This window comes from Etheostoma spectabile, chromosome 9, assembly GCF_008692095.1.
Source record: "Etheostoma spectabile isolate EspeVRDwgs_2016 chromosome 9, UIUC_Espe_1.0, whole genome shotgun sequence".
Classification (NCBI taxonomy): domain Eukaryota; kingdom Metazoa; phylum Chordata; class Actinopteri; order Perciformes; family Percidae; genus Etheostoma; species Etheostoma spectabile.
In genome coordinates, this window is record NC_045741.1 from 37,069,707 (window position 1) to 37,094,325 (window position 24,619).

General features: G+C 39.3%; 3 protein-coding genes across 4 annotated transcripts; 1 reads left to right on the top strand and 2 right to left on the bottom strand.

Moving 5' to 3' along the window:
- Window positions 1-3,579: 3,579 nt before the first annotated feature.
- Window positions 3,580-10,100, bottom strand: hsd11b1la (hydroxysteroid (11-beta) dehydrogenase 1-like a). Its single transcript, XM_032526885.1, has 6 exons — window positions 9,916-10,100; window positions 7,574-7,704; window positions 6,265-6,468; window positions 5,719-5,812; window positions 4,720-4,885; window positions 3,580-4,447 (listed from the first exon to the last, which is right to left on the bottom strand). The coding sequence occupies exons 1-6, from the start codon at window positions 9,998-10,000 to the stop codon at window positions 4,264-4,266; spliced, it is 864 nt and encodes a 287-aa protein (XP_032382776.1). The 5' UTR covers window positions 10,001-10,100; the 3' UTR covers window positions 3,580-4,263.
- A 1,780-nt stretch (window positions 10,101-11,880) lies between these two features.
- Window positions 11,881-14,507, top strand: micos13 (mitochondrial contact site and cristae organizing system subunit 13). The gene is made up of 4 exons (XM_032525718.1): window positions 11,881-12,067; window positions 12,526-12,682; window positions 13,682-13,739; window positions 14,001-14,507. The coding sequence occupies exons 1-4, from the start codon at window positions 12,039-12,041 to the stop codon at window positions 14,096-14,098; spliced, it is 342 nt and encodes a 113-aa protein (XP_032381609.1). The 5' UTR covers window positions 11,881-12,038; the 3' UTR covers window positions 14,099-14,507.
- A 270-nt stretch (window positions 14,508-14,777) lies between these two features.
- On the bottom strand, window positions 14,778-23,783 carry LOC116695454 (spindlin-1). 2 transcript variants are annotated; one of them, XM_032525715.1, is made up of 5 exons: window positions 23,587-23,783; window positions 22,795-22,837; window positions 22,255-22,502; window positions 21,819-22,052; window positions 14,778-16,964 (listed from the first exon to the last, which is right to left on the bottom strand). In XM_032525715.1, exons 2-5 carry the CDS (start codon window positions 22,812-22,814, stop codon window positions 16,759-16,761), a joined length of 708 nt encoding a protein of 235 aa, XP_032381606.1. In that variant the 5' UTR covers window positions 22,815-22,837; window positions 23,587-23,783; the 3' UTR covers window positions 14,778-16,758. The 2 variants fall into 2 exon arrangements, with proteins under 2 accessions (XP_032381606.1, XP_032381607.1); XM_032525716.1 differs by having other exon boundaries at window positions 22,795-22,834; window positions 23,587-23,738.
- Between the last annotated feature and the right edge of the window lie 836 nt (window positions 23,784-24,619).

The following is a 24,619-nucleotide window of genomic DNA, read 5'->3' on the forward strand; positions in this document are numbered from 1 at the left end:
TGTTAAACCCTGGGGAAAACCTCCACAATGCTGAACCATTAGGATCGAGATACTCTCGATCCTATTGGTTATACAAGGTGCATGTGTAGTTTCCTTTCAGTGTTTGATACTATATTTTGTGTGTGTTGATACTATATTTTGTGCAGTGAGCGTGTGTTGTGTGTGGATGCTCCTCAGCCTTTAAGATCAATGCTTGGTGGAGATGGAGATGCTAGAGAAGGGTGAGAGGATTTATTACCTAGCATTAGGAACACTAATCTGTTGCAGGTGTTTCTGGCTGTTCTCCCAGGCCATGCCTGCTCTCCTCCCCAGGAGGCCCCACCATAGTTGTGTGTGTGTGCGTAAGAGAGAGAAAGACACACACAGAGAAGGAGACAAAAGAAGTAAGATACTTTTTTTCTTTCCAAAACCTTTGTAGGGAGATCATACCATTTCAAAGAGAACAATGCAAACAGCCATATACTGTCTATTGAAACTTTGCAAACTTTTATATGAAAGATTCAAAGTGTGGCGTCATTTACATGCATGGAGAAAATGCTCTTCATTTTGTTTCTCAACTTTTCAAATGGCACAATACTTTTACCGAGGTTTGTGACAAAGATAACTCACTCTGGGCATACAGTAGAAAATCACTTTATCAGCAGGGTACAACCTCTGAGGTGTATTAAATAAAGAAAAGACCACCAGGATGGATTGAGCCAACAGCTTCACAGGAAGCCTGTGGTGCTTTTAGAGGATGATGAACAAAGACACAAAGGAACCCACTGAGAAAGTCCTGCTCTGTAGGAAGTCTGCAACGCCTACTGTGGCCAGCTTTGGAAAGACGGAACGAAGTGAAACAGAGAAGAATGGAGACAGAGAGGAATCCAGGGGTTGAGAACAGTGAAGACAGGAAAAGGAACAGGGAGGGTGAGGATTGATATGGTGATGGAGGTTTGAAAAAATAATGATGATTTAAATCTGTAAAAACAGAGCACTCAATTATTTTTTCAACCAAAGTAGTCAATATTTATGAGAAAAATGTTTCAAACCAACTTGCTACGTTGCCATCCAATGCATGATAGTCTGCTATTATTATTTTCTTTACAGACAATGGTCTTTACAGACTTCACCGGCTGCTGGAGATGAAGAAACCTGACTTCACTACTTTGGCACTACTGCCCCCATGTGTACATTTAAAGTACTATTCCTTTCAGGCTACGGTATGGAGTATTTACTTGATTCTTATAAACTAGTGCAGTGCCCTATGAAAATGTGCCTGTTGGATATGGGCTGATTGCTTGGCCTGTAGTTATGCTGCTTGTAGAATTCATCAAAACCAAGTTGTGCACCAAAATTACTTACAGAAGGTCCCCAAACCACCTAATATGTACCTCCCTAGCATACCCCACTAGGTACCCTATCTGCTCGTTTTCTTGGTGTTATACTAGAAAACCTCCTGGAAACCTCACATCAGTGCCATAAGCACTAAAACTGCTAAACTTGTTGGAATACTGGGAAATACTCAGCACCTGATCAACAAAAAAGTTGCAATTATGTTGTATTATTCAATGTTGTGTCCATATATATTCAATTCAATTCAATTCAATTTTATTTATAGTATCAATTCATAACAAGAGTTATCTCAATATATATATATATATATTGAGATAACTATATATAACTAACTATATATATACTATACAGATAGACCACACTCCAGAATTTACAAGGACCCAACAGTTCTAGTAGTCTCCTCCAGAGCAAGCAACAGTGCGACAGTGGCGAGGAAAAACTTCCTTTTAGGCAGAAACCTCGGACAGACCCAGGCTCTTGGTAGGCGGTGTCTGACGGGCCGGTTGGGGTTAGAATGAAGAGTGGCAATAACAAAAATAGAAAAAATTAGTAGTATATATATATATATATATATATATATATATATATGAACTACTGTAATGTTGCTAGGGCTAGCACCCACCCAGCTAAACTGGAATCTATGTTTCGACTTCACAAGCGAGCTTTAAGAATAGATTTTTGTGTAAATTGTAGACACCAGAATCATTGTTTGCTCAAGCAAGTATTCTTAGAGTTTATCAAGTGAATCAACTTCAAATTGCTTTATTTGTTTATAGCTCCACAAAAAAGTTATTTCCCCAGCACTTTTGCAATATTTTTACTTTTAATAATGAATTTCACCAGTGTCCGACTTGTAGTAGTTATCTTATTAGGCCTCCCTACTCTGGTATGACTCAAACACAGTTTAGTGTATTATACAGAGGGTCAGAGATGTGGAACAGACTTCCCTCTTCACTCATTGAGGTTTCTAAAGAACAGTTTAAACAGAGAGTAAAATTGTTGCTCCTAAGTTGTCTGAATTTTCCATATTGTTTAAAAAAAGAATTACATAATAATATGTAAAATGTTTTTAAATTGTTAAATGTAATTGTTTCTATGGAGATTGCCACTTATTAAGCCCCTTGAGAGTTTTTTGGCAATTGTATATCAGATGTTCTTGTGAAACATGTAATACTGTTTTAATGTTTTTGTTGTGAAAATAAAATAAATCAATCACTTTACTGACTTATCTGACAGAGAACATTGCTGATTCAGAGTGTTATCACAAAATATCACAATGAAAATGTGGAGTAATTGGAGTTTAGTGTCATGGACTCATGGCAGCGCCTAACCCGCCTGGCCCGTTATGAGAGCTAATCAGTACGTATCTGCGTTCATCGACCACGGGACGGACCGCCACACGCTGAACGAGACGGTTGCGTATTTTCAATACTATTTGCTACCATTGTCGTGTTGTTATCACGAAAGATGCTTCCCATTAAAATACATTAGTTTAAAATTCGTGCTCACAATCACAAAAACAACGTGTCCCAGTACACGAATCAATAGATTAAATAACGTCACCATTTCACGAACTGCCATGAGACTGGGCTATCACACGCAGACAGACAGACGTTCATGGCTCTATTTAGCCATTTCAGCTAGCAATTATTAGCCTGTGCCTGTTATCTTCTGACATATACTTTTGCTCTCCGTCTCTGTGAGATTTGAAATTATGGAGATTTCTCTTGGCACAGAGGCCAGAAGACTTACAACTTTCAGACAGGTTGCTCATATCACAAGTAAGTAGTCAAGCTCAGTTGGAGGCTGCACAGTATGCTCAAAACTCACCGGAAAAGGGCTTTTTAAAGCCTTCACTGGTCTTCGTTCAGAGCAACAGGATCTGTTGGTCCATTTCTTTAACTGTCTATGCAAATTACCACTTAATCTAAAATGAAAAAGAAGAGAAATGAGATTCAGCCTAACTATCTTTTCCTGACTGATCTGTCAAGCAGCATGTTCTCCTGCTGTGTACTGCCCCCTTTGGTGTCTTCTGAGTAATAAACCAAGTGGATGTTTTTTTGGCACTATTTGGACTATTGGCTGGTGGCTGGTGGCTGGGCTGTGCAGATAAAAACTTACCCTTTTTAAATGTCTTTAAGGTAGGCCAACATAAAAAAAAACAATCTATGAGAATTTTTTTTCAAATGTAGACTTTTTATAACTGGACCTCTCTCAAAAGCAAAACAAAGAAAAGAAGACAACTTTGTTTTAATTAGTTTTTATTGTAACATATTATAACCTGAACCATTTGGCTGTTTGGAGCATTATTTTCTACTTGGAAAGATTGGGGCAGAAAGTCTGGTTGTGTTAGAATATTAAAGCTGCTCTATGCCACATTTAAAGGATTGACTGCCTGCAATGGGCCCTTCCTCCGACGTCACAAGCAAACATGGAGGTGACTCTGCTACATGTGTACTCGGTGGTTGAGCCTAAATGGCAGCGGCTAACTGTGCTGCACGGCGTTAATGGAGTAAACAGAGTGTGCGTCAGCTTCCGCGATGGCGCTGTCCAGTCAATGTGGATCCGGATTGCGTTGTCAGAGGTTACTGTTACTGTATGAGCATCGCTGTGTAAGCACTGCTCTCCTGTGCATACCTGGGCATAGTGCAGCACAGAGCAGCAGCAAGCCACTGACGTGAACAAGAAGGGAGAATGACTCACATGGACTCCGCGGGGAATTATTTGGGGGAATTACTGGAATTGTTGTCTTTGTAAATTATAGAATCTGGTCAAGACCTACTCTATCTGTAAAGTGTCTTGAGACAACTCTTGTTATGATACTATAAATAAAATTGAATTGAAAAAAATGAATGTTCTGATCGTCGTACAATGCACCTACATCTAAATTTGCGTAGTGGAATATATCAGTTTCAGAAGGAATCTTTTTCATGGGGTGTATTTGTAAGAATTCTGGATGACATAGTTTGTGATGGAAGGGAACAAGTCTTTGGTCACAGTCAAAACGTGGGTAAACCAAGGGTAGAAGAGCTCCAGCTGTCTCGTAGCTCCTGTTATGATGATGTTCAAGGCTGCATCTGCGGCAGGGTAGGCTGGTACACTTGTGACTCCACTAGGAGACAGAAAAATAAACTCTTAAGTGAACACAATGCCAAAAAAGTTACAGCCTAGCAATATAAAAGTATCAGTGATGGTGGTGTAGGAGTACATGAGTTTTACTACTGCCCATTCCTTTTTGCATGTGTCAATAGAGGTTTTTATTACCCGAAATAATGGAGTTTTACTTTTGTGTTTTGTTTTGTTTTTACTTTTTTTCTGATGTTTTATGTTCAGAAATAAATTATTAAGTTAAATTATACATAAAAAGTGATCACTCTGACTAACCTGACTTTCTCCATAGCTGATTCAGTATCAATGAGCCCCAGTGTACATATAGAGATGGACACATTGCTCTTCTTCATGGCCAGCTCATGGTGAAGGGCCCCGAAAAAACCATTCAAGGCAAATTTTGTTGAGGTATACGGTGCCACGAAGGGACTGGGCATTTTACCTGTGAAGCATCAATAACAATGAGTCATGTTTTCCAGTACACTTCTGTCAAATAAGAATGTACTCACAGATTGGATCTTTACTAGTGCACGTGTACAAAGTTGGATGTGGAAATAATCAACATTTCAAAATTTCCTAAATGTTTGCAAGTTAGGACAACATTTCCTACTTCCTACTGACTATTGTTTTTGACGTTTCCTAGATGATGAAACAAATAAAACACAATAGCGCATCAGGGAAAAAACAGAATGTAAAACATTTCCAAGACATTTAGTACATTTCTAATCATTTTCCAAATAATGTCACTACAATGTCCATTTAGTAGCTGTTGTTGGTGATCATGACCTTCAGCACTGTTCAATCGATAATAGAAAGTGTTCAGTTGATCTTTTCGGAGCACTGTGTGAGTCATAAAAAACTCTGCCCCTAAAAGAAGAGTGGGTTTGAACATCTACAGTCTTGTGACTGCTAGTCAAGATCATGTGATGAGATCAAAAGCACCACAACAGCTTAGTGAATGTTGAGGTGTGAAGTGCTGGTCAAGAATGAACTTTGAAAGTCAACATGTTTTCAAAATGGTGTATGTTTTTGTCTTTTCAGTTTTCTTCTTGCCGAAGGGCAAGCACTTTGTTAAGAAAAAGTTCTATACAACGGAAGTTTATAACATATTTCTATTAATCTAATAAAAACAAAAATCTTAAAATGAATTGAAAAACGATATATTATTTGGAATTAATGGGTGAAAAAAATGTGCAAGTAATGATGTATGTAAAGGTTCATGTTTCATACCGTTTGCTTTCATCAACAAGTATAAAAATGATGTGGCAAACTTACCTAAAAGCGATGAAACAACCACCAGTGATCCTTTACTTTGTTCAAGGGAGGCCAAAGCTTTCCAAGCCATCTGAATGTAGCTGAAGAAATTGACCTTTGGAAAACACGGAGATCAGTGCATTCCCCTCATTAACTCTCTTATTATTTACTATTTACTCATCATTCCCATTCTCACATCTCACTTATTATTTATTCATCATTCTCATTCTCTATTCCGGAACTGTTCATACTGTTCATATTATAATATAATAACATAATACTATTTATCCCATTATTCTTTGCACTATGCTCCACATTTAAATATTTTTTATTGAACTCTTCATTGCTCTCATGCCTCTATCTTGTTTCTGTTTAGAGTGTGTATATATTGTGTATATCTTAGTGTGTATATTTTTGTTTTGGTTGTTTTTGTATGTGTAAGTACATTGTGAGCAATAATGCTCCAAAGAAAAATGAGTGTCCTCATACCTGGCAAATAAAGCTGATTCTGATTCTGATTCTGATTCTGATTTTACGTGCTGATTGACTATCAAAATCCCTCATTACCTTCATCAGCCACTTGGTGTGCTCTACATCTCCCTCCCACATGCTGAAGGGGGTCGGTCCAATGTGATTCAGAACTAAGTAATCCAACCCTCCGAGTTTTTCCAGAGCAAAATCTACGACTTTGTCAGGATCTGACTCATTGGCCATGTCTGCTGCTATGTAGAGAGCCTTCTGGGCTCCCAAACCCAGGCACTTTTCTGCCACCTGTAAGCAAGATTGGAAATAATAGATCAAACGCAGTTGCAGAAATGAGTATAGAAAACAATTGTGGCTTAATGCAGGCACTCAACTAACTGAAAAAGTGTGTTAGTAAAGCAATAGCGCGGAACAATTTTATATAAATGAACATCCGGTTAATTCAAGCCATTGCCAAATGATACAAAGCCATATAAGCCTCCACACAACTCTCTCTGTATTTCTTAGCAGAGCTATTCCAATAGGTTGTAGTCTGGCAACATTCACGCATTCAAGTGTTTTACGTTACCGCTGAGAAAGGACAACAGCAGGGCTCAGCTTTAGAGACATAAACATTACAAGACATTGACCTATTCTGAAGTCCATCATGGTTTTTTTAATCCTTCATGTCCTCCTTGATTTGACTGGGTAAGCACTACCAGCAGCTGCGGGGGTGGTGTGCAATCACAGAAGGCTGTATTGTGTGGATGCCCCAACAGTGTTTTTGTCATAACTTAGAATTCTACATGGGGGCGACAGAGACTATACACATACTACAGCTTTAACCCAGGGGTCTTCAATGTTTTTTAAGCCAAGGGCCCCCAAACACAGAGAGACTGATCAGGGACACCCAAGTACATATATTCTATGAAATAAAGATGCATTTTAAACTGTGCCTACAATAACGTGTGGGCGGCCTAAAACCAAAAATATTGTTGGCATAATTTTATAAATCATGTTTTTATGTTAAACAAACATGTACAATATAATACCTTAGGTCTGACTGTATCAGTGGATGGCTACCTTAGTGACTATCTTACCTATAGGCCAGTAAGCCTATCATTAATAGGCTGATTTATGTTTGCTATTAATATGTTGGCTTCATGTTAAACGTTTTTGAAAAAACTTAAAATTAATGATAATTTGGTGGCCCGGCTGCAGTAATTCTGAAGACTAGGTGTCCCGGACCCCCTGTTGAAGATCTCTGATTTAACCTATTGCCAGACACAGTGGTTTATGTCTTAGCCCACTTAATTCAACCAATATACTGTTCGTGATGTGCTAGACACAGAACAGAATTATGAGCATCTGTTGGTTTATACATTTGTTTTTTTATGTTGTTAAGTTCACTGACCTGCTGTAACACTTTCTCCCTCCTTGCTGTGATTACTATCTGGGCACCGAAGCGGGCGTAGTGATATGCTATTTGTTCACCGATACCCGTACTAGCCCCAGTCACCAACACCCTGGCACCTCTGAGAGATTCTGTAGGACACATGAAACACACAAAAACAAAGATATTCTCATATGTATGTGAACACAGTTGTGTTGATGGAAATGAATACACACTTAAAATTTGAGTGTCACTGATACACTTTGGACATTTTGATGACAATACTTGTATTTTACCTCAACAGGTATTTGTGCCAACTGGTATCTGATTTATTATGCTCATATCATGCTGGTTTTCAGGTTCATAATTGTATTTAGGGGTTACACCTCAATAGGTTTATGTAGTTTTTTATAGTGTTTTCAAAAAACACTATATTTTTGTTGTACTGAAATTGTTGCAGCTCCTCTTTTCACCCTATGTGTTGAGCTTTCTGTTCACTCTACAGAGTGAGGCCTCTCACTTCTGTTCCATCTTTGTTCGGAGTTGCACATGCGCAGTATGCACTGCTAGCTAGTAATTAAATGTAAAGACGTGCCACGCTAGCAGCTAGGCGAGCATTATAACGTGTTACAAAGTGATGCTCGTTGGTCACGGAAGTAAAGGATGGACTACAACAGAGCTGTTTGGAGCAGTTTGTGAACAGCGTTTTCTGTTGGAGATGATAAGTCCCTTTGGAGTGGACTTTGGGCTTTTTCACTTTATTAACGTATAACATGCACAAAAAGGTATATAACACAATAAAGGAAAAGGGAAAAAAAGCCAAAAAGAATAATATGAGCACTTTCATAAATATCAATTTGTTTGTAGTTTCAAAATTGTTATTTAGAATCATTCAACACAAGTGTTTTTATGATATAAAGAAGAACTAGTCAAAGTCCCATATAGGTTCTTTCATTTAGAACCTTAACAACCTTGACTCATTGGACTCTGACGCAGAGGCGGAACAAAGCCACTATCATCCGTCTCCTCTTTACAGTATATAAGGTGATAAAGTAGTCAGATATCATGTTTATTTATTAACCTTATACTCTGCTTTTTATGTCCAGAAAGTAACTGCTTTTATTTCCCAACCTCAACACTCTTTCATATGGAGGCATATCAGTTCCTTTTTTACCTTCAAATGTGCAAACAACCACATATTCCCCTGTTATTTCCACATGTAAAAAGAATAATAATAAGAAAGGAAGAGTTTGCGCCTTTGATTGTCTATAGAACAGAACACATCTTAAACAAATCATTAGGTTTCATTCAGCATTTGTAAGATACAGTCTTTTTAAATGGTAAAATGGTAAAATATTATCTTCATTTGGGCCTTTCTGGTAAGGCCTCAGTCACAAGCGGAAAGCATGTCAGATTATCACCAATTACTCACTCAGTTTGTGCTTCCTTTCCTAAATTTCCCCAGGGGAGCTTCAAACTTCCATCTTCATTATACATAGATAGTTTGAGCAATGCACCGCCGTGAGCATAGAATCCCATCACTAGAAACAGTTACATGATGGGTGTACGCGGTCCATATTAAAGTGAGTGAACCATGTAGTTGAGGTTGCGCGGTACTGCAATGTGGGACCCTGTAGACCATGATGTAATGGGGCAGTACATAGAGATTGTTTATTGAAGCAATTACATTTGAATATTTTGAATAATTTTGTCAACGTAAAATGAGAAAACACACTTGCATGCAACAGTATATTGCCTGGATCTAGGTTACTTGTTGTATACAACCAAGCAACCTGATTGGTCAACTAGACTAATTAGATTGCACACCATATCACATAAGCTCACTATGCATCCTTGTTGAATCAAAATCTTTTTTAAATAAACCACACACAAGCCACAGTGGAACACACAGAAGCTCTCCAACATATATTTAAACCATTTACATTAAGTGATTCATCTGATTAAATTAGTTAGTCTTATTATACAACACCCTGAGTTATTGGAAACATTGGGATCACATTAGCTGTGACTTGGTGACAACAATGGCAACATGTTAAGTTTGTAGACATAGTAGCTATACAACCTATCCATGAAAAAAGCACCACAAATCTCCACTGTCAATACTACATCATTCATTCATATTACTTTCAAAAATACATGACTGTAAGAGGTTTTCTAAAAATGGTTACTTCTTCAAAACTCTTCAGAAGATTGACTTCAATTTGTATATGGTAACAGCAAAACCTGTGTTCAGCGCAACACAAATCCAATGCATTTTTCAGCAAACCTCAAATGTTTCATAAAAATGTTTACAAGAGTGTCATATTTCAAAAACTAGCACTTGGATCTTGCGTCTCTCTTACCTGCATCAAAACTCGGTGCAGTCCACTTGACAGCTATAAAAGCAACACATATACTAGCTAGTAGGATCTTTGTGAAAGTTCCCATTTTGTGATCTTGTTAGTTTTTAGCACTATGTGTTCAGGAGTGAGCCCACACTTGCACAATTCCAGTTTCCACAACTCCCTTGCATGGAGAATTATGTAATCCCTAATCCCTCCTCCCTTTCTCTTGACGTGTAAATGGGGTGTGTTTTTCAGACAAAAAAAGCTTCATGGAACTTGAATTAGGCCTTACAGGCCGGGCCAGCTTTCCAGTGTGTGGGTATGGGTTGGGGGTGTAGACTGCCATGATTGGGGCCTTGTTCTTCTTCTTTAGTTTTATTTACTGTACCGGGTTATGTAACAACACACATTAAAAACAACAAAGATTGAGTAAAGTGCTTTACAAAGAGGTAAAATAAAACAAAGGAATGGTCAAGTGAAAACACAGGCATAAATAGTAGAACATGCGTAATTTTGTAAAAGCAAACAATATATTGATGCAATCATAACACAAAAAGCATTGCACAGACAAATAAAAATCAGGTACAGGGCTTAATAAAAGAGATGGTTCTATAGACATGTTTTAAAGGTATGAGTGAAGACTAGATGTCTAATTGTTAGTGGCAAACTATTCCACAATTTAGGGCCAACAACTGAAAATGCTCAATGCCCTTTGGTTTTTAACTGGGTGAAATATAAAATTGTGCAAAAACCCTGCTTTACTCTGAACTACTCCCTTGACCTTTGATTTGCTCAATGGGACTTGTAAATCCATAGAGTCCTCTCTGTAGAGCTTGTTTTGATAACCTGTCCCCCTCCTTATGTCCTTTGAGACCTACATGTGCCAGAACCCATGTTGAGTTACCTTGTTGAATGAGTCTGTTACAGTGTAAGTGGTTTGTTATCAATTACAGACAGAATCATTGCTACATAAATAGTTTTTAATTATACGAGCTTACCCCCTATTCCAGCCAACTGAGGCACCTCATGATGTGTATAACATTATGACACTATCCTTCGATTTAAATAACACGATCGGCCCATGATCTAACATGCATGTTAACTTACATTTAAAATATTAGTAACTAGTAACATTCGCCCTATCAGTGCTCCTCCATACATCTGCAGACTCATGTCAGGGAGAACTCGTTTTCTAGTGAGAACTACTGTATAGGTTTTCTCAGCAGAAAACTGAAATCCAAATGTTGCGTCAACTGTTTTCCCTAATGCTTCCGGAATCCTTCCAAATGTGCAAGATATTACTTTGTCTTTCTCATAGCGGCCTGTCATCTGCAAAAAGAGATCTTCCAACATCTGGTTGTAAAAAAGTCACTGAGCTACTAAAAAGATGAGTGGACGTACGGTCCCATTTCCCACTAAAAATTCCAATCCTTGCATGATTATATTTTTTCAAAGTTGATTTGCTTTATCTAAGTCCTTTTGTTAGAGTGAATACACTCCCTAACACCCATTAATTGACTTTACCAAAAGAACCCTCCTTCCTCAACATATATCATACGCTTTTACGCCGGGAAATAATGCTATCAATGTCTCTTAATTAATGTGTGCTGTGATCAAATTTTCAAAACAAATCAAAGCATCCAGAGTTCACCTTACTTTTCTTCAACCCTTTGTTACTAGTCCTTTATCGTTCATTATTAAGAACCAAAGGTTTCCTTAAATCCCCATTTTTAAGATGTCTCAAACATGTCTATGGTCTCAACATTATGTAACATAATTTGACCCTACCCCGTAGTATTGCCTGATCTCAGACAGAAGTAACTAATTATATTTATTTGATCATCAAAAACACCTCTTTTAATTTTTTTCATTTGTTTTGTGTTACTCAAGGCGTTGACATTGGGATAAAAGTCACTACAAATTCAAAAAAAAAGCATGAACACGAATCTGCGGCTCTTAATTTACTGTCTGTGCTTTTAACGCTTTCCTTTTGAAAAGGCAACTTTATTGACACAGCCCGTGTGCGCAGGAATCAAACAGGGTTGTCCTTCAGTAGAGCTGTGCAGGCAGCCTTCACTCAAGCGTATTCTTGGCGTACTTGGAATAACAGTACGTTAAAGGAAACCTTACTGCAGTCAACAATGGCGGCAAGGATTTTGCCCGTTGTGAAGTTAGTATTATTGTTTTTTTTTTATTTTACCGGCAATTTGCCTGACATTTTGGAGCAGTAGGTGCTAATGTTAGCTGCTCGATTAGCCAGTTAGCTAAGTGATGCTAAGTTAACTGTCAGTTGCCCGAAAGCTTTCCAGCTGTCATCTTCAACCCCTGTGTACTGGTTGGACAGCAAGTTGACTCAATAACTCTCTGGTAAAATTAGTTTATATACACTGGACTTCGACGTTGGCCTAATTTACACCAAGTTTCTTTATCCGCTAACTCTAGCTACAAGGTTATCTATTTGATCTTTTTCTTTGCGTCAAAGGACAGTCTTATTAGCTAAGTGGTGCACTGGAGTAATAATAGTTACATGCGACAAGCGTGGTTTGAGTTAGTGTGACATGTTTTGACAGGATACGGAGGTGGGTAATCTTGGTTATTGCCTGACTGTCTCTGTTCTTTCATTCTCAGACTGGCCACCAAGTTGACCATTGCAGGAGGAGCTCTCTACGTCGCCTGTGACTCCGGTCTGTTGGGCAGCAGTGAGCAGGGCTCTGAGGCCCTGGAGAAGGCCAAGGCTGCACTCCCCCCCGCCATAGACGAATGGATGAAGTACTTTGGCCTGGAGGTACAGATAAGATGCATCACTTATGCATAGTTCTGATCCAGGACGGCCTGGATACGGGCTAGTAGGCATGATAATGGATCACAAGGAAGGAAAATATGACTGGAAAACACATTCGTACAAAACTTTGTTTTAGAAATTGGCCTGAAGTAGACCCCTGATATGGCTTTTGATGAGTCATTCAGTAGATGAAAGAATGATATAATGTGGTGTGGTATTTATTTCAGTGTCCTTTCATGTCATGGCCCATCCCTTGTGGAATTGTAGGACACCTTCACAAGACAGAAATAATGTATTGTACAACAATAGTAATCATCCTGCCCTTAGTGATACATCATTTTTCTCCTGATCTCCCATTGATTTAGTTTAGTGATTTTTTTAGTGATTTTTTTTTTTAGTTTTTAGTGATTTTGGTCAACAACCATTTTCAAAGTGATTCTTTTCCATCAGATCTCTTACATCTTCTCTGTGTCAATAAACAACAAAAAATAAACAAAAGATTAATGTAATTCCAGTACAAAGGACTGATACTCCTAAAAGATACTCCTTCTCTATTTCTTCCTGATCACACTGGAGGGGTTCCACGTTCTTCAATGTCATTTCACATGGAACAATGAGTACTCCAGATCTCATCTGCCCAGTTGCGTCTTTTCAGAAACGCCAGTAAACATCTTAGTGTAGCCTGAGTAGCCAATAGCAAAGGGTCAGTATTTTCTTTCTACAGCATACCCCACTGAAAATGCATTAAGTGTTTCGTATTATTATGTCCATGTGTAATTCTAGAGTAATATGCCGACTTTTTAGTGAAGCACCCCTCCGTTGTTATTGTCACTGGTAGGCACTGTTTAACCGCAGGATGTTGTAATACTGCCAATGAAGAGTGATCAGCCAAAATGATTGCACTCGTTATCTCTCCTGGTTTGGAAGTGTTAAACATGCATTATAATGTGCATAACTACAAAGCATGTTGCTCCTTCAAACTAACGCCCCCTCCCTCTACAGGCTCAGCTTCCAACCATGCCTAAAGTTGAATTCTCCCCTGTTCAGGCGTGGAACTCTGGTAAGAATAGAAGGAAAAGCTTGTTCCTTGTTTTTAATTTATTTATTTTTTTAAAAGGGGGCACAGCGTTGCTAATGTACTGAGTATGTTTGGTGCCCACATTTTTAAATTGTGGTTGTGCACTTGTTTGATGCAGTGATAATGTTAGTGTTTCATTGGGGCAATAATCAATGTCAGCGTTACTAGTATAACTTTGAGGTGATTGTCTTACCAGGGGAAAACACTGAGGCCTAAAACCAAACCGTTTTTATTGCATTGCAGGGGTGCGGCGGACAATTTCAACTCTTTCAGAGGCTCCAACAAAGGCAACTGGATACACAAATCAGTGTTTGCAGTACTTGAAAGACCTCACCAAGTGAATAGGAACTCTCTGGACAACCTGACATTTATCAATTTTTTCTTTTTGTTGAGTTTTTGCACTTGAGAAATGACATTACTTCTTAAAAAGTTGTAGCCCCTCCCAAGAAAGAAGAAACACCCAATATTAAAGACAGCAGCTAGACAAAAGTGCAGCTGCAAGGAGTGCAGTCTCCTAAATGGGAAATGTGGTTCTCTATATGATAGTGGCATTGGTTGGAAGTTGTACAAAATGCAAGGAAGCAAAATGTATTCTCATTTTGTGTATACCACCTGATTTAATTTTATTCAGTGCTGTCTAATACCACTACTCTTTGTCCTCAAACCCAAACAATGTTATGAAGAGAATGTGTGTTGTATATATGCAGTTTCACCATTTGTGACTAAATAATACATCCATCTTAAAACACGTCCAGTCTTTAGTTTTGATTTATTGAGACAGATTACATACTGCATTGATTGTTGGTCCTGGCAGTACGTTCAAAGAACAAGACCAAACAAATGTGCAAAAATCTTTATTACTCATGACAGAATAATAATGACACAAATGGCCTGTTGATGCTGCTACAACAACTTCAGAACAGGAGGTTATTTAAAGCATGAAAAAGAGCACGCACAGTCAATTGTCACTCCACTCTACACAACACAAACACCACACAGCACCACTAGCGGTGATGTACAGTTTTTTTGTTTTTTTCCGTGGGTTAAAGAAACGGTACCAATTCCGCCACACTGTCACTTCTCTACTGTTGAAATAAGGTTTGGATACCTCCAGACACACTGTTCCGATAAAGCATGCAGAGTTTTGACAACTAAAAGTAACGGTGTACCTACCGATTTGACTAGTTTACTGAGGGCTACACGGAGTGACTCGAAGAAGACTGAGAAGGCAAAGACCAATTTGGCAACTAGTGACAAAGTTGGGATGAAACCAATACTGCAAGCATACGTGTTTGCAAGACAAAGAGACGGTTATAAAGAATAGAACCAGAGTTAGTTACTTTCAACAAACTGGTTTGTCAGTTGAGTATACCTTATGTTAAATATTCAGTTTATAATTAATGTAAATAAATGACCCTTTCACTAAAAGCTGGTGGTGTTTTGATGAGATATTTGTATAAATGAGAGTAACCACTACAGGCAACATGACAACGCATTTTACACACGTACATATTAAATACTTTCATCTGAGGAGGGTCGCAACTTTTTTTTTAGTTTTTTTTTTATATCTTCATGCGTATGATATAAAGCATGTATTCTGCCACATTTGCTAATCAGGAAAAAGCATGTTGGGGGAAACTATATAGCGTACCATAAACATGTAAACTTTATACATTAAAGTGCTCCCCACAAGATCAACAGTAAGCTTATACAACCAATGATGTGTGTAATGTTTTTTAGACTGCATTAAGAGCAAAACACAACACTAATATAAACTAATGGTTGCAAAACGTTCTTCAAGCTGTCAGTGTCACCACTACTGAATGAAAACCAAAAAGAAAAGCAGCCTTTATACGCAAGGACTCAGTAAGAGCGTAGACAGTCGGAGAAACAGTATGTACAATATTGCAAAAGTGACAAGCCGGAAGGCACTTTATGATTTGTGTGGGATCAAATTCAAATAAGAATTTAGCAAACTGCATCTTCGTCACCACTGCAAAGGATCTTATACAATGCTAAATATGGTGCAAAGGTGCAGGAGTACATTTCCACATGAGCAGTATTCATTTAAGGCTTTTGTAAATAAGGGCCCCCATTCAGGTGATTTTGCAATTCTGCTTTCATTCCTTCCTTCCTTCCTTCCAGTACTAACACTGCATTTGAAAATATATGGTTAGATAAATACAATACACAAATTTATCTGCCCATGTAATGCAATAAATGCATATGTTTCCTAGTAGGCTGCACAAAAGAAATAAATATACAATCAAAATGTTATCAAAATAGCAATATTGATTTGGGGGGTTTGCCTAATATTTGTTAAAGGCAAGAAAAATTCAAAATTCCATTTTGAATTAAGTATTGTGGTGCTGCAGGGATGTCGTGTTCTACAGATTCAAAAAAAAAAAAATCTGTTTGGTAAAGATCTATGAATGAATCACACAATGGTTTGTTTTTATATTTTACAATGAAAATAAGAATAATGATGTAAAAATGACTATTCCGTTATTGTGAGTTGCAATATCAATTAAAATAATCACAATTAGATATTTTTCCCCATGTCGTGCAGCTCTACTTACTAGCTGTTTAGATGATTCACAGAGAAGTGTCTTTAAAAGAACATTTTGAGCAGCTTTCTTTAGTCATACTGGGATTTAATTAAGATAATAACTTTAAGGATTGATCAAGTACAGTATATCAAGGACAACAATACAAATGCAGTAACAACTGCTCTTTGCCGCTGTTGGGCAGTGCAATGTTGGACTGTCCAAACTTAAAGTATAAAGTAAAGCAGCGAAGAAAACTCCCATCTGCTCGAAATAGCCAAGTATAGCGGTGCTACAGTTCTGCTGTGCATATGGAAAACAGATTGCACTTTCTTCTGAACAATAAAGCATATAACTATTCAACCCTGCATGGCTTTGGATAACAGATTAGAACAAAGAGTGGAACAGAAGCAGATGGAGGAAGGGGGGGCTGGAGAGTGTCCATTACAGTATCCCTAGGTGGTTTTCACCAGGTCATAGACGTGGATATGAAAGTCATCATCGTATTTGATATAGTAGACAGAGGGCTTGGCTGGGACCTGGTAGATGACCAAGCCTGTCCTCTTCACACCCTTGTCAGTAACATACTCCACCTGTTTCCCCACCAGGCTCTCCGTCTCTTCTCCGGGCTTCCTGTCTGCAGGCAACAGGTGTTTGTTTTCTGCGGAGTGAAACATTAGGACATTACACTTTAGTTAAGACCGAGTTAGTTTGATATTTGCTTGGGTGTGTAACTCACCAAACAAAATGGGTGTAACAAAAAAATAACGTCTGGTTTGGTTTCTGAACAAGAAATGCATAAACAGGTAATAAAACCAGAGGTTCTGTGTTATTCTTTAAATGGTCCGTCTCATCATCATTATCACAAAGATGAAGAAAGTGTACATCCTCTCTCTCTGTCTCTCAGAAGTATATAGACAATTTTGTTCTCCAGTTTCATTTTTTTAAGATCAGTATTATTAAAAAATTCATCTCCAGACGTGTAAAGACTTTCCAGACAAGTGTAAAAAACCTGTATATCTGTTGTTTTTATCATGATTTATCAAACTCAAATAAACTATATAAATTATTACAGGCCTTAGTATCTTGCATAATGCATCAGTATTCGGATATTTCACTATCTGAATTACACTTTTTTACACTTTTGCTGTGAATGTATATGGCCCAATCCCAAAATCCGGACTCACAGAATCACAGACTTTTGTGCACTTTTGTCGCAAAATTCGTAAGGGCTTAGAGTTGTCACAATGTTGAATTTTAAAGAGCGTGAGGGTCTGAGTAAATACTTACCGAGCCCTTTCCGTGAGTCTGCTTCCATGCAGACTTTACCAAAGGTTGAACACAGTTCAAAGCGTTTATCGGAGACCATAGGGAAATACGGAAATTACCAAGGGGGTAAGCTAGCGTCCCTATGGCGCCTTTTAATGCTACAAAGCACTTACCCTCCATTAGCATTCCATTGACTCCCATTCATTTTGGCGCCACTTTGACAGTGAATAACTTTACATCTGAAGCGTTTAAAGACTTAAGTTGTCCATCGTTTATTTCTAAAGAAACATGTATAAAAGGCTCCATTACCTTATACCTCACGTTATGGCACCGTAGCAGACGGTTTTGTAAAATTAGGCTAACGATTGTGTCATAACCACGCAACTTGCTGTCACATAGACGACAAATCACCGTACTGTCGCGAGAAGCACGCAGACAATTTCGACTTTCTTTAGCTGTTTAGGTTTAATTACTTATGTTAACTAGCATGTTAGTTAGCAATAATTAGCCTGTGCCTGTTATCTCTAACATATACCTACGCTCTCGGTCTCTACAAGATTCGGAATGACTGAGATTTCTCTTGGCACATCTACCAGAAGCTTCCAACTTTCAGACAGGTTGCTCACGTCACATCTACGTCGTCAAGCTCAGTTGGAAGCTGCGCATTAATGCTCACCACTCACTGGAAAAGTGCTTCTAATATCCTTCACTGGTCTCCGTCCAGAGCAACGGGATCTGTTGGTCCATTTCCTTAACTGTCTATGGAAATTACAAAAGGTAAACCACAGCACGACACACGACCACGGAACGGAATGGACCAGAGGCCTGTACGACAAATCAAGATCAACGTGCCCTGGATTTATTTCAGTTACCCGGCTTCACTAACAATAACAACCGCTGTCCTGCGTAAGCTGTGTCACAACACTGGTTATCAACTAGTTTAATCAACCCAGGATTTCCCAATCTAGAGTCGCACGCGTTCACATAAAAGAGGCGGTGTTTGCCCAGCACGGCCAATCACAAACATCTACCAGAGCCCCATATTTTACATCAGATGAGCGAACTATAATTCTACATAAATATGAAGAACACAGACATGGTTTTACAAGCAAAACGCAATACAGTCGCTGCTTCCTAAAAGAGGAAGGAAAGCTGGAAAAAAAATAGCTGATGCTGAAAATGCGTAAATAAAAACGCTCATCAATACAACTTCCCGATAAATAAGGCACAACTGACCATAATTACACTTGTCCTTTCCATAAACTGTCGTTGCGTTAGCCTATTATTTCAGTTGCTACCCTGGCTGTGGGAAGAGATCGTGAGAGCAGATAAAAAAATATTAGAACATAATTAAAATGCGTGCATTGGCAAAACACGGCTCAAGAAGCCGACCTATACGAAATCCCGTCGGCTAAACTCACTCAGCAACTATTTGAATATGTTTTTATATTTATTAATTTAAGGGCAAAATCACCATTACCAAACCCACCAGACTCCATTTAAATAATCAGTACTTTTTTCATTGTAAAAAAACAAATAGCGTATATATAATATACCTATCTAAGCCCATGTGGCCTCACACACTCTCTCACATAGAAACCCGAGATCAATTAGTCGTGAGTCTTAGTCTCAGGGGTCACTTTGGATTGGGCCCTGTGTGCCAGGCAGCATCATTAAATATTGTCAAATTAGAGCAGCAATTAAGCATTTTTTAAAGCCTTACCTAAAAGCTCTTTGTTTTGAAAAAGTGTTAGAGTCTGGCTTTTAAATTTAAAAAATCTGCCCTAAAACCTAATGTCTAAAGGGGGAAAAACCCCAACTTTTTTAACCCAAAAGCTCCGTTCAGCAGACAATTGCTGAGGATTTTCGTGTTCCCCATGGGGCAAGATGGGGCGCACAATTAACGAATTTTAACCACAATACAATTTTGGCTTCCCACAATAAATTTGCATGATCGGCAATATTTTAAAGCGCATTTCTTTTGTAAAACCCCGTTTTTTTTGCAAAGCCAATCACTGCTGGTAAACCACTGTCGATCATGAGCCAGTCAGAGGGTTTTTCCCCGCACCCCGCAGTTAGTTTAGGTAGACTACAGGGAAGGTAAGGGAGGAAATTTCCACAAAGGAAATTGATACCCGGCACAAGGTTTACAGTAAACGCAAAATTTTTCCCCCTGTTTTTCAGCCGCGGACAGGCGCTGTTAGTAGGTCGTTAGCTCCCCGGGGGTTTTTGGGTTTTAGTAATGTTTTTAGCTCACAGGGGTAGGGGGGTTTGTGTCTGTAGCCCCGGGTCAGGGGCTAGTTAATGTCTGTTAGCTACAGGGCTTGGGTGGAGTTAGTGTTGTTAGCCACAAAAAATTTTGGGGGGTTGTTTGGTCTGTTAGCTCACAGGGTCTAGGGGGGGAGTAGTGTCTGTAGCTACAGGGCTTAGGGTGTGTTAGTGCTTACTCACGGGCTTAGGGGGGTAGTTGTGTTGGTTAGCTACAGGGTTTTGGGGGTAGTGGCGTTAGCTCACAGGGCTTTAGGGTGCTAGTTAGTGTCTGTTAGCTCACAGGGCTCTAGGGTGCTAGTTAGTGTCTGTTAGCTCACAGGGCTTTAGAGTGCTAGTTAGTGTCTGTTAGCTCACAGGGCTCTAGGGTGCTAGTTAATGTCTGTTAGCTCACAGGGCTTAGGGTGGTAGTTAGTGTCTGTTAGCTCACAAGGCTTTAGGGTGCTAGTTAGTGTCTGTTAGCTCACAGGGCTCTAGGGTGGTAGTCAGTGTCTGTTAGCTCACAGGGCTTTAGGGTGCTAGTTAGTGTCTGTTAGCTCACAGGGCTCTAGGGTGGTAGTTAGTGTCTGTTAGCTCACAGGGCTTTAGGGTGCTAGTTAGTGTCTGTTAGCTCACAGGGCTTTAGGGTGCTAGTTAGTGTCTGTTAGCTCACAGGGCTCTAGGGTGCTAGTTAGTGTCTGTTAGCTCACAGGGCTCTAGGGTGCTAGTTAGTGTCTGTTAGCTCACAGGGCTTTAGAGTGCTAGTTAGTGTCTGTTAGCTCACAGGGCTCTAGGGTGCTAGTTAGTGTCTGTTAGCTCACAGGGCTTTAGAGTGCTAGTTAGTGTCTGTTAGCTCACAGGGCTCTAGGGTGCTAGTTAGTGTCTGTTAGCTCACGGGGCTTTAGAGTGCGACTAACATTTTTTCCTCTAGGTCGCACCAGTGTACCTAAAATCATCGCATCTGCTGCCTCTCCACAAACTAAGCAATATTTATATTGATATGGTTTAATTTTGCATTACATGACCCATTTCTTTTGTTAAGCCGTGCCTGTTTGGATCTCTCCTCTTACTCTCCGCGCAGCACCGCCCCCATTCACTCACACACGGCTCCCAGCAATACGGAGAGACACAGCGGCGACAGCGCCGGTCCACACCTCTAACATGTGTCCACAGTTTTAATTGTTATTAACACAGCTGTATATTGTTAAGTATGTGAGGCAAACCTGTATTTGTACCAGTGTTTCCGCTGGTAACTCTGCTATCGCGGCCGCCATGGCAAAAAACAGAGACGAAGTTACTGAATGCAACTAACTTCAGTTCGAAGAGGAATAGTGTGTGAGACGGAGCCTGCTGGACCTGAGCGAGTGACCCACGGCCAGAATATCATACTTCATAAAAATGCAGCGCAGTGACGATACAAACATTTCATACAAATGTGTGTAACTCCGCTGACCTGCCATTTGACCAGTGGACCCATTCATAATGAGTCAGAGCCACCGCGCTCTCCCATCTCTTTTAAATCAGTTATTGTTGAAAACAAGTGAATTTATTTCAGATAATTTTGATTTCCATGTGTTGCAGCTGTATGAATGTACAACATACAACTTCAACATAAGAAGGATGTAGCATACTATGGATGTGAAGGCAGTTATAAATAGCTTACGTGTATGTGACATTCAAATTTGTTTTGGTTAAAATCAACAAATAATCATGAGAATTAAACTAAATTAAATCACTTTTAAAATATGTAATCTTGCCGGTTTGCTATTTGAAGTTAACAGTCCTAACTGTGAAGAGTACAGACTTCAACGGCTGCTGGTGAACTCACATGGTATCCATTGCAAAAACAGATTTAACAGTCCTCCAGAGTGGAAATATAATTTACGTCACATAGCAGATCTTGATCTTGATCTATAAAGCCTAAGGACACAATTATTAAAGAATTAATATAGCTTTGTGAAGTATCAGTCTGTCTTTGTCATACACAAATCACCAGTACCTGCTTCAGGCAGAATCCTGAGGTCTCCGTCAGCATAGTCGTCCCACAGCTGGTACATATAAAGTACGGGGTCCTTTTCATAAGTGATATAATACCAGTTGGTCATGATTGGAGCTCTAGAGAGGACCATGCCTCTCCACTCGTTCTTCTCTCCATCCTCCTTTTCAAACAGATGCTCCACAGCTTTGCCCACCAGCTCCTCTGCCCCTGGAGGTATCTTGATCTTGTTGTTTACTGTGGAGACACAACAGAAATACAATATCAAAGTAAGAAAGATGACAATCTGTAACCCAACTGCTGCAAAAAGTGCATTTCACTTTGATGTATGTTTCACATTTATTATATGAAAAAAATTTGGTTCGGTTCACGACAGATTCCGAAACGTGAATTAATCAAGCCAGCTAGCACAGATTGAAAGAGAGGCTTTCTAACTCACCAACTTTTTCCGACAGGACCTGCAGGTTTGACACTCTGTCGTCCTTAAACAGCTCGATGCCATAGACGCAGTCAAAGCCGTCATACTTCACCATGAAGAGAGAAGGGTTCACGCTAAGCCTGTCGAGTACTGTTCCCTTCCATTTGCTCTGGTTCCCCTTCTCGCGCCAGTTATGCTGAATGCGGACTCCCAGAATGCTGTTGGGATCTGGGGTCAATGTGTCACTCAGCTCCCCGCTACTCCGCTTTCTGGGAAAACAGGATGAATTAGATGATGTCTGCTGTTACTATTACCACCCTCAAAACTTATTTCACTATTTTATATGCATCTGATTATTTCAATCAGAATGCAATATCACTTTTTTTTTTTTTACATGGTTCCAGGTTTCCAGGTTTAAGTTATTTCCAGAATTTTTACCTGGATTAATCACTTTGTTATACAGCTGATTGTGACATTGTAGTTTTACTGTTACATTAGATTCTAAAACCATCATTAATGAGATCATGTGATGGTATGAACGGTTGCTTTGTGTCTACATACCTGCCCCTTTTCTTGGACATGCCTCCAGAAAGTCAAAAGGCTACTGATTAAGAGAAAGACAGGTCAAAGTTCAGTTATTATGTGAGTGAGCTCCGAGCTGCCAAACTTTACATGTACTGTATTAACTACAGCATGAGGAAGGCCTCTGATTCAACCGAGAGGCTGGTCTGTGTGAAGAGACCTGTGACAGGCTGTTCAGCACAGACTGACAACTCTTACAGCCAATAGATTAGCATGATGGAATAACTTCCTGGGTATTTGCTTTAACGTTCACTACACAGCCATGGAGGTCACTGTTTGTAATGTACAGTCTACGGAGGCGAGACTGTGTAGTTTGTCATATTTATTGCACAAGTCTCGCCTCAGTTAAGGATTAAAAAGCTAATAAAAAAAAAGAAATCTGGCGGACACAACTTCAAGAGAATGCGTCAGCCATTTCACTGTATCTGAAGAATTACAGTATGTAACGTTAGCCGGTTACATTTTTGTGCAAATAACTTTGACATTAGCAACATACATGTACAATTTAATGAGGCGAGCTCGATACTCTATACGCTATAAATCATGCCGTATACCACCTGTCCTGGGCTTAATCCAACACACCTACACCTCACACTGTAGGTTACCAATAAAGCGTCTGTCCTAGCTCTACCTCAATGCAGATGTTACTGTCGGATAAGTGGAGGCGGCTAGCTACATCCGCTCTCTGGTGTCGCTGACGGCAGGTAACGAACACTAGCAACACCTGGGTGTTAACAGCCTTATTTTACCCGCGAAACATGTCTTCATTACCTTTACGCAGATTTCATATCAGTATTGTTCAGTTCGTCTGGCAGAGTAATGCTGCCACACACCAACCCGCCTATGTAAATCTCGCGATTCAAGAAACCTGTGGGAAATGGGAGATGCAGTGACGAGACTCTACTTCCCAGCGAGCCTTCGCTCACCAGACCAGATTTAAGGACATGGACTCGCGCGCAATGAACACTGGGAATTTGTGTTCTAATGACAATGACGTGAACTTTTAACGACTGGAGTCAACCTACACACAGGTGTTCTGGAGACAGTGGTGCATGCTGCGTTCGAGTGTTTTAGGAAATAGTGTAATTACGGTATAAGTGCGCATGATTGAAACAGCACTTAACCGACCACAGCAGGCAAAGAGCTCCAAGAGCTCGGGATTTTCTGTGACGCGAGAGTAGACTACAATTTGACTTAAAGGGACAGACAGCGTGCAAAAGATGTTATAGTTATAAAGCAACATCAGCATCAAATGGCATTATTAGGGTTAAAACATAGTCTGTATATATATTGATATTAACAGTCTATGAATTAAAACCGCTAACCCTTCTATGTTTATCTGTTTTAGCTGTTATTATTATTATTATTATTATTGATTATTATTATTATTATTATTATTATTATTATTATTATTATTGTTGTTGTTGTCTGCCGCTACAACTAAAATTCCAGTGAGCTGGAATGAGCTAGAAACATGAATTTTGGGGTAATAACTGGAAATGGTTTGAATGTGCTTCTATAGAAATATGAACCCAATCGGCCACATGGTGGCGCTGTAATTAAGACTGACTTTGACTTGACTTTAAATTTCTCACACATGTGCAGCTTAATCTGCTGTACTAAAAAGCCTCAAGGATTATTATGGTCTGCCTAGAAAATTTTGTTTGAAAAACACATTTTTGAGATCTCCTTCTATATCGTAGCTCCAATTGCCACCACATTTTCAGTGAATCATCAATGGATCAAGCAACAAACTGTGTAAAGCATGGCCATATCTCCATTACTTTTCAAGTTATTGATTAAT

Bases quoted from the DNA above. Each gene is read 5' to 3' on its own strand.
- micos13 (XM_032525718.1), top strand. From the start codon at position 12,039: ATGGCGGCAAGGATTTTGCCCGTTGTGAA. The intron at 12,068-12,525 runs GTTAGTATTATT...TTTCATTCTCAG, and splicing joins AGGATTTTGCCCGTTGTGAA to ACTGGCCACCAAGTTGACCA. The intron at 12,683-13,681 runs GTACAGATAAGA...CTCCCTCTACAG, and splicing joins TGAAGTACTTTGGCCTGGAG to GCTCAGCTTCCAACCATGCC.
- hsd11b1la (XM_032526885.1), bottom strand. From the start codon at position 10,000: ATGGGAACTTTCACAAAGATCCTACTAGCTAGTATATGTGTTGCTTTT. The intron at 7,705-9,915 runs GTAAGAGAGACG...TGTGTCCTACAG, and splicing joins TGCACCGAGTTTTGATGCAG to AATCTCTCAGAGGTGCCAGG. The intron at 4,886-5,718 runs GTAAGTTTGCCA...GATGCTTCACAG, and splicing joins GGTTGTTTCATCGCTTTTAG to GTAAAATGCCCAGTCCCTTC.
- LOC116695454 (XM_032525715.1), bottom strand. From the start codon at position 22,814: ATGTCCAAGAAAAGGGGCAG. The intron at 22,053-22,254 runs GTGAGTTAGAAA...GTGTCTCCACAG, and splicing joins GGTCCTGTCGGAAAAAGTTG to TAAACAACAAGATCAAGATA. The intron at 16,965-21,818 runs GTACTGGTGATT...TTCACTCCGCAG, and splicing joins CAGGATTCTGCCTGAAGCAG to AAAACAAACACCTGTTGCCT.